General features: G+C 41.3%; 1 protein-coding gene across 5 annotated transcripts in view; it reads left to right on the forward strand.

Annotated features, from left to right (window-relative positions):
* The window catches only part of MLH1 (mutL homolog 1), a 58276-nt gene that overhangs the window by 38757 nt on the left and 2474 nt on the right, over positions 1–17045 (forward strand). For all 5 annotated transcript variants that reach the window (XM_074406007.1, XM_003930907.4, XM_074406010.1 and 2 more), the window contains 5 exons: positions 7432–7540; positions 9463–9526; positions 15383–15547; positions 16389–16481; positions 16759–16872. In XM_074406007.1, coding sequence (XP_074262108.1) covers positions 7432–7540; positions 9463–9526; positions 15383–15547; positions 16389–16481; positions 16759–16872 — 545 coding nt within the window. The remainder of the gene's footprint in view (positions 1–7431; positions 7541–9462; positions 9527–15382; positions 15548–16388; positions 16482–16758; positions 16873–17045) is intronic.

Raw genomic sequence — 17045 nt, forward strand, 5'->3', positions numbered from 1 at the left:
CACTCCTGACCCCACTTTATGAGTGAGGTCAGTAATGCTCTAAGTGTAGACATCATTGTCCAGGGCTCTGGTAGGCAGTTCTGTACTTGAGAATTTAGCAGTGACCTTTCTATTTTTCATCTATTATACTTTTTTTTGAACACAGGGTCTCTGTCACTCAGGCTGGAGTGCAGTGGCGCATTCATGGCTCACTGTAGTGTCAACCTTCCTGGGCTTAGGTGATCCTTCCACCTCAGCCTCCTGAGTGCCATCATGCCCAGCTAATTTTTTTTTTTTTTTTTTTTTTTTTTTTTTGTAGAGACAGGGTTTTGCCATGTTTCCTGGGCTGGTCTTGAACTCAGGCTCAAGTGATCCTCTCACCTCTGTCTTCCAAAGTGCTGGGATTATAGATGTGAGCCACCACAGCTGGCCTATTACACATTTCTTAATTAAAGTAGTCAAATTTCAAACTGTTACAAAGTGTATCTTAAAATGTGACAATGTGGTTTAATTTTTAAAAGGAAAGAGTAGCCAAGGAGCAGTTCTGTGCCTTTCCCACTAGTCCCTAACCTTTTAAAACTGCTTCTGACTCAGTGGTTTCTTAAATGTTTTCTGTCTCAGTCACTTGTCTAAGCAAATTCAGAAGGCTTCAACTTGCCTTTTTACATTCATTCCCTTTTCTTAGCATTTTGAGCCTTTGTTTTCATGTGGGAAAAGACCCACAGGTCTTCTCTACATTTGGGCAGGATACAAACTTCCTGTGATTGAGGTTTGGCAGTTGTAGAAGTGGCTGCCAATTGGCTTCTGGTTTTTATTTCCATGATTTACTCCAGTTGCTCTTCCCTTCCATCACTGTTAGCTTTCAAGCTGGGAACTTTTCAAATGCTTTTACATAAAGGTGAGCTATTACTTGATGCATTTAGCAGTTTTCCTTACAGTGGTTTTAATGGGCGGATTCTGTCAGTTTGGAATTTATCAGTTTTCTTTAAGGGTTTGTCTTTCTTATGCATAACAGGCTGGGGTGAAAGTTACAATGTCAGTTACTTTCTGAATAGTATCAAACTGTTTTCAGTGCAGTGTATTAATAAAACTAATCTGCCTCAAGTTTGGTTAGCTTTGGAGTCTCGCTGAGGCTAAAATGATGCATATAAATGATTTTAAATTGTATATTCCTACACAGTATCTCATCTAATTAGGGAATAGTCTTGTGAGGGAGACAGAGCAGATGCCGTTTTCTCTATTTTAAAGATGAGGAAAGTGGAATAGAAAATGGAGAGGACAGACTAATTGCAGCATCCCCACAATCAAAAACAGGCCCGGGTTCATGCCTTGTTGATGATGGGTTGCTACTGGCAGTGGCCTTCATGCGGGAAGCCCAGACGCATAACCAGGTCAAACAGCCTGTGCAGTACAAGCATGCCGTGTAATTCTGATTCCATCAATGGAGGCTGGTGTTTTCAAATATGCTGGTGTTGGGTTTTACAGACAGATTGGTTGTCTGTGCTGTGGGGAATGGAATGGGCTCTTGCTTTGGAGCCAGAACTCCTCTGAAGCTCCTACCACCTCCACCATTCAGAGGTCAGACAGAAATTTGTTCACTATTTTGGGCATGATTTTTGTGCTTTGTAAAATGTGCTACACTGCAGCCCTTACTGGGCTGTGGTGATGAACACTTAAGATACTATGTGTGTGCTTTATAATCTATAAGGCACAGATTAAGGGGAGGGATCTCCGACATGAACCCTACCTACTGGTATCTGGTTGACACCCAGAGCCCCAAGCTGGGAGAAGCTGATTCTCTTTGAGTTGACTGCTGTATAGGATTTGACTGAGACTCAGATTTGGCGAGGAAGACCACTAACCTTAATAGACCAACAGGCTGGCTACTCCCTGATGAAGTTCCCAAGGCCAGGAAAAAAGTAAGAGATACATTCCTTTTCTTAGTTGCACCTGTGTGATTATTTGATCAATGTGTTGTCTGTGCAGGGATCACGTCTGTGGAGCTCAACACCTTGTCCTTGGTGTCCAGTGGAGTGCCTGACTTGTGTACTCAGTAGATACCTGCTAAGGGAGTGAGTCAGTGATTGAAAGGAGCAGCCTGGGAGGTAAAGCCCTAGAATCTTTATTTTAAAGGGATATCAAAGTTGAACATTCAGTTAGACAGCTCTCTTGAGTCTAGGGATTTACCCATCCATGGTGGACACACTTGCAGTTAACAAGTGAGGATACTTCTGACAGGTTCCTGTATCCAAGCAAGCATTCTGTGGAATAAGGCTCATCTCAGGGATTAGTGACGACTCAGTTTACTTACTGCTAGTCCCATAATTTGGATCTGTTAGTTAATGGGGTTAAGAAATGTCATAAGCTATTTGCTACCATTTAAAGTGAAAACGCCCTTAACATTCCAGATATCCACACTTCATTTTATTTTCTTGCTCTTTGGTGAACTGTCCTCACTCTGAATGTATATACTCGTGGTTCATTACCAGGTAACTGGTGTTTTTGGTACAAGAAATCAGTTCAGTGAACATTTGTCAAGTATCTTCTCTGTACAGAATGCACCGTGCCAAGCTCAGAAGTAGGAAGTTAAATGGATAAACCGTGACCCCTGCCTTAAAGAATACCATGCTGTTATATGGGAATCGTTTAATAAAAAACTGGCTACAACATTAGGTAGAATGAAAGAAATCCTCTAATAGAGATATAAGGCCGGTTCAGCAGGAAGCCAGGGTGAGATCTCCTGAGAGGAAAGGAAGGGTGTCTTGATTATCTCTGGCAGCAGCAAAGACACTGGCATACAGTGGCCACTGGAAGGCAGCCCGCAGGAGATGGGGGCGTATACCCTGCAAGTGAGCATTAGGAACTGGAGGACCGATCGCCCTTTCTTCAGGTTTAGTTTCCCTTGCTGCTTCTCAGAAAAACATGCTGAGACTCAAGGCCTTGGTTATGAATTCAGATGGGTGGTTAGGCTTTGAAGCACAGACGGATTTTGTCCCATTTTGCTGTTCACAGAATGGCAGGGAAATGCCTACTGACCAGCACTGTGGGGACATTTAGCTTAGGGTCGAAATATAGGTTGTTTAAGTCCTGCTAAGAGACTGTGAAGAGGTCCAAGAAGCCTCACAATGCCCAAGGAGGAAAAGGCCTATGCTTGGTGGTGCTGCCTCCCTTCCCTGTCCTGCTGGCATGGCTGTGCTTCAGTAGCTCTGGATGTGTCAGAGTAGTCTGTGAACATTCTGTATGGAAAATCTCTGACTGTTTTAGTGGATTACACTGCTGTCCCTTTCCTCCAGTGCCTCATTATTCAGGATTATTTAATGTTCTCCAGCTTTTAAAATAATCATTTTCCGCCTACGCAGAACATCCTGTAGAGACATTGAGTTTCCACTGGGAACAGAGGGGAATACTTATTCTAAAAATGAAGACAATAAATCTCTTTTTTTGGAAAGGGATAGTATTGCAGAACTTATATAATACTGTGAGAATTCACTTGTGATGCCAAAGCTTAAAAAACAAGTATATTAAAACCATGGTATATAATTGCCGTGCTATGACCCATGTCCTATTTTCTCCAACCTCTCTTGTCCCCTCTTTTCCTTTTAGCTGGTGATATTTTTACTTAGTTCATGAAAAAAAAAAAAAAAATATATATATATATATATATATACATACACACACACACACACACGATGTATACACGAATATATATATGTACGTACAGACAGATACAATGGTAAATTTAAAAATCATATTTATAAAATACATGTAGCAGCTATAGAAAAACATGAACACTTGTGAGAATAGCACCTTTCCAGGAAGTCAGCCATTACCATCATCTTTGAGGCTCTTATGTGTTGCTTCCCTGTGCCATCCCCTGCCCTTCTTCCTTAAAGGTGATTACTATTCTAAATTTTGGAATTATTATTTCCTTTCTTTTTATTATAGTTTTATCACCTGTGTTTGTATTCCTAAAACTCTGTTTAGTTTTGCAAGCTTTAGATTTTATAAAAGTAGAATTATACTGTAAGTTTCATTTTTCTGCAATTTATATATAGCTACACATAGATTCCTAAGGTTTATCCATCTTGTTATGTACAGCTCTGGTTTACATTTTCTGTATAATATAGATTCTGCTTCATGAATATACAGTTCATTCATTCTTCTGTTGAAGGACAGTGGGAGTGCTTACATGGCCTTAGTCCCTGTCTCTCCACATGCTACCCTGGTTCCCAGCTTCATATGAGTTGATCAATGGCCTGGCATACTGGATGAGAAGCACTAGGTTATCTATTTAACAGAGTTATTGATTGTTTTCCAGAGGGGTCATATTTATTTATATTATCACCAACAATTTACAGATGTGGCATTTGCTGTTATTTCTGTCCATTATTTTATATTGTCAGATTTTTACCAGTTTGGTGATTGTGAAACGGTATCTGATGGTAGTTTTTATTTTCATTTTCTTGGTTGTAATAAAGTTAGGTGTATTTCGTCCAGGCATGGTGGCTCACGCCTATAATCCCAGCACTTTGGGAGGCCAAGGTGGGCAGATTACTTGAGGCCAGGAGTTCAAGACCAGCCTGGCCAACATGGCAAAACTCCGTCTCTACTAAAAATACAAAAATCACCTGGGTGTGGTCTCGCATGCCTGTAATCCCAGCTACTTGGGAGGCTAAGGCACAGGATCACTTGAACCAGGGAGGTGAGGTTGCCATGAATTGAGATTGTACCACTGTACTCCACCCTGGGCAACAGAGCAATAAATAAATAATCAGTTAATAAATAAGTATATTTCCTCAACTGGTAAGTGCCCATTCAAGTTTTTTACCCATTATTTGATGGTTTTTTTTGGGGGGGGTGGGGCTTTTCTAATTAATTTTTGAAGTTCTTGATATACTCTAGATAGTAATCAATTACATGAAAATATTTTCCCCTAGTTTAGGGATCATCTAGTTACTTTTAGAAATGAATACTTGTTTTAGGAACAGAAATTATTAGATTTAATATAGGCAGATTTTCTCAATTGTTCTTTATAGATTGGCTTTGTAGCTTAAGAAATCCTTCCTAACTTTGCGATAATTAAAGATATGCTCTTAGATTGTGTCCTAAAAGACTCATACTGAAGCCTCTAGCCCACCTGGAATTGATTTTCACAGATACTGCCTTTGTTTTTGTTTTTTTTCTGCATTTGTTACTGGTTGAAGATTGGCCCCTTCATAGAGCAAGTCTGTTATAAACATAAGTTTTATATGCATTGAAAAACAGAAAATTTCACATGACTTGCTTCATTGTGATATTGACTTTATTGCGGTAGTCTGAAACCGAACCTACAATATCTCAGAGGTATGCCTGTATCTACTTGTTCTTTGATACTTGTTATTGTCAGTTTGTTTGGATTTGCCACATATTATTTGATCATAATTCTTTCCTGTAGATGTTTTATGGTCTTCCTGAATCTTTATTGGGGCCTTTGGCGGCTTAGTTTTTTCAGGCTGCTGTAATAAATTACCTCAGACTAGGTGGCCTATAGACAATAGAAGTTTATTTCTCACAGTTCTAAAAACTGGGAAGTTCAAGATCAAGGCACTGGCAGATTCAGTATCTAGTGAGGGCCTGCTTCCTCATACATAGCGCCTTCTAGCTGTATCCTTACGTGGTGGAAGGGGATAGCTAGAGCTCTCTGGAGTTTCTTTTATAACAGCTAATCCCACTAATCACAATTTTGAGGGAAGACCTAATCATTTCCCAAAGGCTCCACCTCCTAATAGTATCAGCTTGATTTTTAAATCTGCCCGCCTCAGCCTCCCAAAGTGCTGGGATTACAGGCGTGAGCCACCATGCCCCGTTTATTTTTCATTTTTAGAAAATTTATGTGCTCTTTTGGAAATCTTGATTCAGGAGATAGTGGAGAGTGTCCTGCTGCTTACTCATGGTTTTAATACTTCTTTTTTTTTTTTTTTTGAGACGGAGTTTCGCTCTTGTTACCCAGGCTGGAGTGCAATGGTGCGATCTCGGCTCACCGCAACCTCCGCCTCCTGGGTTCAGGCAACTCTCCTGCCTCAGCCTCCTGAGTAGCTGGGATTACAGGCACGTGCCACCATGCCCAGCTAATTTTTTGTATTTTTAGTAGAGACGGGGTTTCACCATATTGATGGTCTCGACCAGGATGGTCTCGATCTCTCGACCTCGTGATCCACCCGCCTCGGCCTCCAGAAGTGCTGGGATTACAGGCTTGAGCCACCGCGCCCGGCCTAATACTTCTTGAGTATGCTGACATACTTACGTTATTTGCTGATCTTTCTAGTTCCTGAAACCTTTACAGATCTCATTCTGTGGATCCTTCTGGATTCTAATTCATGGGGCATTTTTTGTGATTAAGTAATTTTGTAACTGTTAATTCCTCGTACTTTATCTGTGGGGAATTACTTGAAGCCTGGATTGACAATGAATTTCTGCAGAGAGAATTTGCATTTGATTCAACTAGGAAATTGGAGGAACAGTTAACCCCAAATCAGTTTAAATTAAAATCTCTGCTTAAGGTGTTCCGGCAACCTGTTTAGCATGAATTCTGGGTGCAAAAGCATGTGAAAACCAGTTTATGATTACAAATTCACAGGGTGTCATTTTTTTCTTCCATCATCAAGGCTAGAGGTGGCAATTTCGCTTAACTACCCTTTGAGGGAGCCCCCACCATGGGCCTAGTAGTACAGCTTTCTTTTTCACCGGGGTGCAACCCTTGGAGTCTCAGCTTCATGTGTTGGGAAAGTGGTCTCTTATTAGAATTCTCCATTTGAAACCATTCTATGCTTTTGTCCTCCTTTTGCCACCTTCAGAGCCTGTGAAAACTAACGTTCATGATTCCTGAGGTTTCTCTAGTGTTTGGATAAAGTTGACTTCTTGACTTCAGAGATCTCATTACCTCTCTGAGTTTCTGCTTTGTCTTAGATTTTGATCCTTCAGTGTTCTTTAATCTTTCAGCAATTCCTTGTTGCATGTTAAAAGATTAGTTGGCTGGATATGGTGGCTCATTCCTGTAATCCCAGCACTTTGGGAGGCCGATGTGGGCAGATCACGAGGTCAGGAGATCGAGACCATCTTGGCCAACATGGTGAAACCCCATCTCTACTAAAATACAAAAAATTAGCTGGGCGTGGTAGCGCACACCTGTAGTCCCAGCTACTCGGGAGGCTGAGGCAGGGGAATTGCTTGAACCTGGGATGTGGAGATTGCAGTGAGCTGAGATCGCGAGCCTGGCGACAGAGCAAGACTCTGTCTCAAAAAACAAAAAAAAAGATTAGTTAATATTTAATTCCTCATTTGTGTTTGTTTTCAGCAGGAGTCTCAATTCAGGCCTCTTTGCTTATTTGGTGTCTCTCGTTCTGGTGCTTGGTGCTTTGGGCTGTGAAGTGAGGTTGGTAGGATCCCATTACTTACCTGTGTTTTGTTTTGCAGTTCTTCGGGAGATGTTGCATAACCACTCCTTCGTGGGCTGTGTGAATCCTCAGTGGGCCTTGGCACAGCATCAGACCAAGTTATACCTTCTCAACACCACCAAGCTTAGGTAAATCAGTGAGTGAACAAGCAGAGTTGCTAGAACAATGGTCCAGGGAGCACTGGCACAGAAGCTAAGAGCATCATGAGGTAGTTGGGCGGGCACAGGCTTTGGAGTCAGACAGATGTGGTTTCAAATCCAGGCTCTACCACTTCCCATTTATTTGGCTGTAGACAAGTTACTTTCCTAATCTGTGTCTCAGGTTTCTCAACTGTAAGTTGTGATACTACTACTTAACATGCAGGGGTTTTGTTTGTTTGTGAAGGTAAGAAATAACCTAAGAAGCCTAGTCCTTGGTAGTTGCTCAGTGCCCTATAAATGTTGTGAACCAATTGGTGAGGGTTTGATGCTGCTAGAGAATTCTAGTATCTGCCATGTGCAACAGAGTACTGTGGGTGATGCAAGAGAAAGACCTGATGCCTTCTTTCCTCCCAGCTTTGAGAATGGAGTAAAGGCTTACTCCAGCCACCAAGTGAGCCAGTGGCTTGATCAGTACAGGAAAGGTGACCCCAGCAGTTCATTTGACTATTGCATGGCCAGCAACATATCTGTTGATAGTTTTCGGGGACCTTGGTGGATGAGCTCCTTTTGACTCTAGAACCTGTATTAAATCTGTTCTCAAGTAGGTAATGCATTTGGGAAGATGCTGCCACCTTGCATCTGCTAGCCATCACCTATCTACTGGGAGACTCTCCCTCTAAGTCCTGCTGTGGCCTCAGAGTGCTTATTGGCCCTGTGAGTGGGGCAGCCACTATACATTGCTTGGAGTTAGTACATGAGATAGAAACCTATTCACCATCCCTTGAAGCTTCCCCAGTCCAGAAGCTTCCTGTTAGCACATGTACCTCCTTGTATGTATTCAGAACTCATTCCTCCCAGGCTCAGAAACCTGTTTAGTGCAGCTCTGTTCAAATTCCTTGTCTGCTTTGAGAATAATTGGGGTTGTATAGTGAGCTGTCACTTTTTAATTAGTTGGGAATTCTATTCCCCTTGCTTTTTTCTTTTCCAGCATGTTTAAGGGAATGATCTCCAAGGCCCCAAATCACAGTTGCATTCATGTTCTTTGATCTCACAGATACAAATCCAGGCCAGACCCAGAATAGCAGCTGTTAATAAATGTGGATGATTTTCCAGTAAGGAGGTAGAAAAGCATAAGGAGAGAACTGGGTTCAGAGTTCAATATCTGGATTCAAGTCCTTCCTTTAGCACTTTACTGACATGGAACAAGTCAGCTACTCAATAGGTGCTTCAGTTTCCCCACCAAAATGCAGGCATAGCAGGTGCTTTGTCTGCTTTGATGAGAAGACGTCTTTAAGCAAGTCTGTGTGGTTCAATGTGTTTCGAGAGCTATGAAGTACCATATAACTGTGGCATTTATAGTATATACTTCATAGCTGCTTTTGGTCTATTGCCAGCCAGTGTATCATCCTAAACTGCACGTCAGTGTAGTATAATCCTGCCTTATGTCTACTTTTGATTATTTAGGAAGACTCCCTGCCCTCCCTATACATTTCATATAATTTTTAATAATAAGTTGTAAAAAAAAAAAAAGCAATTTATTGGATTCTTTGTAAGTGGGAGAAAGGTAAGCAGACAAAAAACTTTTTAAATTTTACTGCAGAGTGTCAGAAACCTTTTCTAGTGCCAGGCTAGGGACAGAACATGAGTGGTAGCAAGTCAGACTTGGTCTTAGTGCTCTAACCTGCCTGTTAAAGGCTGGCCACTCAAAGCCCTGGTTGAAGGCTTTGGGAATCCCAGCTCTTTGGAGGGGTAAGAGATTTTGTTAGACTGTTAACCAGATTCCACAATCAGGCAGAACTATTTCTGACTCATCCATGTTTCAGGGATTACTTCTCCCATTTTGTTCCAACTACTTGTATCTCAAGCATGAATTCAGCTTTTCCTTAAAGTCACTTCATTTTTATTTTCAGTGAAGAACTGTTCTACCAGATACTCATTTATGATTTTGCCAATTTTGGTGTCCTGAGGTTATCGGTAAGTTTAGATCTTTTTCACTTGTGAAATTTCAACTGATCATTTCTGAAAATAGCTCTCTAAATTTTTCTAAAAATTCTTAGGATAGTTTCTGTATTGTATGATTTGCATATGGAAGTATCTTTAATTATAAAAAGTTTTATATTTTTAGCAAAATAGTCATTTGGTAGCCAACTTAAACAAATGTTTATTAGTATAGAAGTTAATAAATATCTACTGATACTCGGCCAGGTGCGTGGCTCACGCTTGTAATCCCAGCACTTTGGGAGGCCGAGGGGGACAGATAATTTGAGGTCAGGAGTTCAAGACCAGCCTGACCAACATGGTGAAACCCCATCTTTACTAAAACGCAAAAATAAGCAGGGCACCTGTAATCCCAACTACTCAGGAGGCTGAGGCAAGAGAATTGCTTGAACCCAGGAGGCAGAGGTTGCAGTGAATTGTGCCACTGCACTCCAGCCTGGGTGACAGAGTGAGACTCCCTCAAAAAAATAAATAAGTATCTACTGATACTTAATACTTGGAAAGGGATAAAAATAAACATTGTCTAAAGCCATGGTCTAAACACAACCCCTACCAACAATTTTAGTCCATTTTTTCCAAGACTTTTTTGTTTTCTTTTTTTTCTATGCCTTTTGTGAAAACTGTCAAATACTTTTTCAATGCTGAATTTTAGTTGAGTTAAAAATTATACTACCTGTTTATATGGTTTCGTATCTTCTTTTTTCATTTGATATACTCTACAAAAAAGCCTGCTGAAATTTTGATTGGGATATGTTGAATTTAGATCAGTTTGGGGTGAAAAACTTTTGTTAGATAAATCCCATAGTATTTCATATTTTTTAATGCTAAATGGCATTTTTCAAAAATTTTCTTTTTCTTTCTTTTTTTTTTTTTTTTTGAGACAGAGCATCTCTCTGTCGCCCAGGCTGGAGCGCAATGGTGCAATCTCAACTCATTGCAACCTCTGCCTCCTAGGTTCAAGCCATTCTCCTGCTTCAGCCTCCCAAGTAGCTGGGATTACAGGCGTTGTATCACCATGCCCAGCTAATCTCTTTTAAAATTTTTAGTAGACATGGGGTTTCACCACCTTGGCTAGAGTGGTCTTGAACTCCTGACCTCAGGTGATCTGCCCACCTTGGCTTCCCAAAGTGCTGGGATTACAGGTATGGGCTACAGTGCCCAGTTTCAAAAATTTTCTTTTTCTTTTTTTCTTTTTTTTTTTTAAAAAAAGAGACGGGTCTCACTTTTGCCTAGGCTGGAGTGTAGTGGTGTGATCATAGGTCACTACAGCTCTGAACTCCTAGGCTCAAGTAGCTAGGAATACAAGTGCATACCACCACACCTGGCTAATTAAAAAAAATTTTTTTTTCATAGACACAGGAGTCTTGTTGTGTTGCCAAGGCTGGTCTCAAACTCCTGGCCTCAAGCAGTCCTCTTGGCTCAGCCTCCTAGAGTGCTAGGATTGTAAGCATGAGTCACTGCACCCAGCCAAAAAACTTTAATTTCTGATTGTTTATTGCTGGTACATAGAAATATGTATAGTTTTGTACGTTGAGGCTGTATGTTGCAACCTTGTTGAACTCACTTATTAGTTCTAGTAGATTTTTTGTAGATTCTATCAGAAAATCTGATAGAATGATCATGTCTTCTGAGAATATAAAGAAACTTTTACTACTTCCTGTTCAATCTGAATGCTTTTTTTTTTTTTGGAGACAGAGTTTTGCTCTTGTTACCCAGGCTGGAGTGCAATGGCGCAATCTCGGCTCACCACAACCTCCGCCTCCTGGATTCAGGCAATTCTCCTACCTCAGCCTCCTGAGTAGCTGGGATTACAGGCACGCACCACCATGCCCAGCTGATTTTTTTTGTATTTTTAGTAGAGACGGGGTTTCACCATGTTGACCAGGATGGTCTTGATCTCTTGACCTCGTGATCCACCCACCTCGGCCTCCCAAAGTGCTGGGATTACAGGCTTGAGCCACCGTGCCCAGCCCTGAATGCTTTTTATTTCTTTTTTTGTTTTGCTTTGTTTTGAGATGGAGTTTCACTCATGTCACCCAGGCTAGAGTGCAGTGGCACGATCTCGGCTCACTGCTACCTCCAACTCCCAGGTTCAAGTAATCCTCCTGCCTCAGCCTCCTGAGTGGCTGGGATTACAGACACCCACCACCACACCCAACTATTTTTTTTTTTTTTTTGCATTTTTAGTAGAGATGGGGTTTCACAATGTTAGCCAGGCTGGTCTTTGAACTCCTGACCTCAGGTGATCCACCTGTCTTGGCCTCCCAAAGTGCTGAGATTACAGGTGTGAGCCAGACACCTCGCCCAGCCACCTTTTCTTTCTCTTTTCTTTCTCTTTTTCTTTCTCTGATTCACTGGCTAGAACCTCCAGTACAATGTTGAATAGAAGTGGTAGGAATGGGCCAGGCATGGGGGTGGTTCATGCCTCTAATCCTAGCACTTTGGGAGGCTGAGGTGGGCAGGTTCCTTGAGGCCATGAGTTTGAGATCAGCCTGGCCAACATGGCGAAACTCTGTCTCTACTAAAAATACAAAATGTGGTTGGGTGTGGCAGTGCACGTCTGTAATCCTAGCTACTTGGGTGGCTGAGGCAGGAGAGTCGCTTGAACCTAGGAGGTGGAGGTTGTGGTGAGCCAAAATTGCACCACTGCACTCCAGCCTGGGCAACACAGTGAGACTCTGTCAAAAAAAAGAAAAGAGGTAAAACAAAATAGTAAGAATGGAAATCCTTCTCTTGTTCCTGATCTTAGCGGGGAAGTATTCAGTCTTTTAACATTAAGTATGCTGTTAGCCATAGTTTTTTTTTAGATGCCTGCTATGAGGTTGAGGAAGTTTCTTTCTGTTCCTTATTTGCTTAGAGATTTTATTTAGGATTGGATGTTGAATTTTTTCAAATGCTTTTTTTTTTTGTTCATCTCTTGAGATAATTATGATTTTTCTTTTGTAGTTTGTTAATATAGTGAATTATATTAATTTTCATGTTAAATAAATTTTTTTTTTTTTTTTTTTTTTTTTTTGAGACCGAGTTTCGCTCTTGTTACCCAGGCTGGAGTGCAATGGCGCGATCTCGGCTCACCGCAACCTCCGCCTCCTGGGTTCAGGCAATTCTCCTGCCTCAGCCTCCTGAGTAGCTGGGATTACAGGCACGCACCACCATGCCCAGCTAATTTTTTGTATTTTTAGTAGAGACGGGGTTTCACCATGTTGACCAGGATGGTCTCGATCTCTCGACCTCGTGATCCACCCGCCTCGGCCTCCCAAAGTGCTGGGATTACAGGCGTGAGCCACCGCGCCCGGCTCATGTTAAATAAATCTTTGCACTCCTGGGATGAATCCTGCTTGGTTATGATATACAATCCTTTTTACATATTACGGGATTTGATTTACTAAAATTTTTATTATAATTCTTGTATCTGTGTTCATGAATGTTACTAGTTTATAGTTTTCTTTTAGTCTTTGTGTGGTTTTGGTATCTGGGTAATGCTGGCCTCATAGAATGAGTTGGTAAGTATCCCCTCCTTTTCAGTTTTCTGAAAGAGTTTGTATAGAATTGATATTAAAATTATTCGTAATGTTTCGTAGAATTCAGTAGTGAAGCCATCTGGGCTTGGAGATTTTCTTCAAGGGAAGTTTTTTAAATGCAAATTCTATTTCTTTAATAGTATAGATCTATTCAGATTATTATTTCTTAGGTAAGCTTTGGTATTTTGTTTCTTTGAAGAAATTTTTCCATTTAATCTAAATTTTTAAATTTACTGTCATAAAGTTGTTTGTAATATTTCTTTTATTACCTGTGGATCTCTGGTGACATAACCTCACTCATTCCTGATACCGGTAATTTCAGGCTTCTCTTTTTAACTTGGTCAGTCTGGCTAGAGGTTTATCAATTTTATTGATCTTCTCAAAGAACTAACTTTTGGTTTCATAAGTTTTTCTTTCTATTTCATTGATATCTGCTCTGACTTTTATTCTTTCTTCTACCTATTTTGGTTTAATTTGTCTTCTGTTTCACATTTCTTTCTCTTTTTTTTTGAGACGGAGTCTTGCTCTGTTGCCCAGGCCAGAGTGCAGTGCAGTAGAGCGATCTCGGCTCACTCGGCTCACTGCAACCTCAGCCTCCTAGGTTCAAACAGTTTTCGTGCCTCAGCCTCCCAAAGTAGCTGACATTATAGGCATGCACCACCACACCCGGCTAATTTTTGTATTTTTAGTAGAAATTGGCTTTCACCATGTTGGCCAGGCTGGTCAACTGACCTAAAGTGATCCTCCCACTCACTTCCCCACCCGCTTTGGCCTCCCAAAGTGTTGAGATTACAGGTGTAAGCTACCATGCCCCTCCTGTTTCACATTTCTTAAGGTAGAAGCTGAGGTCACTGATTTGAGACCTTTCTTCTTTTCTAATACAGAAAGTTAAGTGCTATAAATTTCCCTTAAGCACTACTTTAGCAGCATCCCACAAATTTTGATAGTTTTCATTTTCTTTCTTTTTTTTTTTTTTTTTTTTTTTTTTTTTGAGACGGAGTTTCACTCTTGTTACCCAAGCTGGAGTGCAATAGCGCGATCTCGGCTCACCGCAACCTTCGCCTCCTGGGTTCAGGCAATTCTCCTGCCTCAGCCTCCTGAGTAGCTGGGATTACAGGCACGTGCCACCATGCCCAGCTAATTTTTTTGTATTTTTAGTGGAGACGGGGTTTCACCATGTTGACCAGGATGGTCTCAATCTCTTGACCTTGTGATCCACCCGCCTCGGCCTCCCAAAGTGCTGGGATTACAGGCGTGAGCCACCGTGCCCGGCCTTGATAGTTTTCATTTTCATTCAATTCAAAACACCTTCTAATTTCCCTTTGGATTTCTTCTTTGACCTACAGGTTATTTAGAACTGTTACTTAGTTTCCAGTCTCTTGAGGATTTTTAAAAATGTTATTAATTTCTAATTTAACATCATCTTAGTCAAAGAACATACTTGCCTTTCGTTTATACTTACTGAAACTTTTTTTTAATGGCCCATAATATGGTCTATATTGATAAATGTTCCATGAGTACTTGAAAAGAATTTGTATTCTGATCTTGTTGAGTCAGATGTTCTATCAAGTTGATAGTGATGTCAGAATCTCCTGTATCTTTACTGATTTTCTGCCTATTCTGTTATTGAGAAAGGGGTATTGAAACTTCCAACTTTAATTATGATTTGTCTGTTTCTATTTGCAGCTCTTAGTTTTTGCTTTCATATATTTTAAAGCTCTGATATTGGGTGCATAAACATTTAGGATTGTTATATCCTTTTGATTAATAGACTGTTCTATTAATATAAAAAAAAATGTACTGTGGGTTTATAACGTATGTAAAAGTATGAGTAACAGCATCAGAAGGGGGGAAATGGAAGATAACTTAGGGATCTTATTTTTAACCATAGTTTTCCCTTTGTTTCTGCATTAGATGATTTACCTGAAATGTCATTCAGTTTAACTTACTCTCCAGCCTCATCCCCCACTTTAGTTATGAGGCAGTAGAAAGAAATGATCTGCCTCATGATTTTCTACAAATAGGAAAGTTGAAGCTACACAGAAGGAAAGTACCCTCCCCAGGGCTTCACCCTTCCCATCCGTTCAGCAGGCTTTTTGTCATACCTTCTCTGTTGAAATTGCCATTGACAAGCAGGAGGAGGAAAGGCGTTTTGTTGTGGATTGTTTGGGCACTTCCTTTGGGGAATATGGGGGATGGGTGTTAATCTGTGGTTTCTCACCTGCCATTCTGATAGAGGATTTGTGGGAATTCAGGCTTCATTTGGATGCCCTGTTAAAGCTTGCTCCTTCATGTTCTTGCTTCTTCCTAGGAGCCAGCACCGCTCTTTGACCTCGCCATGCTTGCCTTAGATAGTCCAGAGAGTGGCTGGACAGAGGAAGATGGTCCTAAAGAAGGACTTGCTGAATACATTGTTGAGTTTCTGAAGAAGAAGGCTGAGATGCTTGCAGACTATTTCTCTTTGGAAATTGATGAGGTATGACAGCCATTCTTAAACCTCTGTTGTATTCTTAAGATAAAAGTTCTGGCCAGGGGTGGTGGATCATGCCCATAATCCCAGCAGACGATTTGGGATTTGGGAGGCCGAGGTGAGTGGATGACTTGAGGTCAGGAGTTCAAGACTAGCCTGGCCACCATGGTGAAACCCCATCTCTACTAAAAAAAAAAAAAATACAAAAATTAGCTGAGCGTGGTGGCAGGTGCCTGTATTCCAAGCTACTGGGGAGGCTGAGGCAGGAGAATCGGCTTGAACCAGGGAGGTGGAGGTTGCAGTGAGCTGAGATTGTGCCACTGCATTCCAGCCTGGGTGACAGAGCAAGACTCCAGCTCAAAAAAAAAAAAAAAGTTCCAAGGTGAGGACTAGGCCTCCCTTCAGAAGCAGCAAGTGACATACATGACATCCTCTCCACTCCCTATTTGCATTTCTAGGTTACGTAACTGTACTATTATCCATTCATTCCTCTCCTGCTCCGAGGGTGAAGGACCCAGACATGGAGAGCTGAACCCCTGCAGGCCACTGTTAGTGAGATTATGCCATTTGCTCCCATTTCTTCTTACTTCTTGATCTTTGGGGCTCTCCATCTTGATACACTCTAATCACGAACACATCCAAAGAAAAGGTTGTTCTGCTGTGTGTCAGGATGAAAAATTCTTTTTAAGTGTTTTGCTCTGTCCCCTGTGCCCAGCCCAATCAAGTAACATGGTCACCCAGAGTGGCAGGGATGAGGACAAGGCCTGGGAAAGCACTGGAGAAATGGGATTTGTTTAAAGTATAACAGCATTATTTTTTGTTCCCTTGTCCTTTTTCCTGCAAGCAGGAAGGGAACCTGATTGGATTACCCCTTCTGATTGACAACTATGTGCCCCCTTTGGAGGGACTGCCTATCTTCATTCTTCGACTAGCCACTGAGGTCAGTGCAAGCAGATACTAAGCATGTTGGTACATGCATGTGTGCTGGAGGGAAAGGGCACCTGACCACCCTTTGATCTGGAATGATAAAGATGATACGGGTAGGACAGTTGAGGGTCTCCTCTCATCCCCACTAATATTCAGCAGTCCCATTTATAGTTTTAATGCCTAAAATGTCACACCTAGATTTTTAGCTTTAAGTAGTCTGTGATCTCCATTTAGAATGAAAATGTATTTAAACATGTACCTGTTTTGAGGTATTGAATTCTTTGGACCAGGTAAATTGGGACGAAGAAAAGGAATGTTTTGAAAGCCTCAGTAAAGAGTGTGCTATGTTCTACTCCATCCGGAAGCAGTACATATCTGAGGAGTCGACCCTCTCAGGCCAGCAGGTACAGTGGTGACGCACATTGGCACCCCAGGACCAGGACAGGCCCCCATACAATCTTTAGGAAATGAAACTTGCCCATCTCTAAAATTTTGGGGATTTCTTTGTACCCAACAAGGTTCAAACACAATAGTCAGCTTTTATTCATGAGTTTTACTTCCTTCTGCTCATGGAGAA

The sequence above is a fragment of the Saimiri boliviensis genome, chromosome 9, assembly GCF_048565385.1.
Source record: "Saimiri boliviensis isolate mSaiBol1 chromosome 9, mSaiBol1.pri, whole genome shotgun sequence".
NCBI lineage: Eukaryota > Metazoa > Chordata > Mammalia > Primates > Cebidae > Saimiri > Saimiri boliviensis.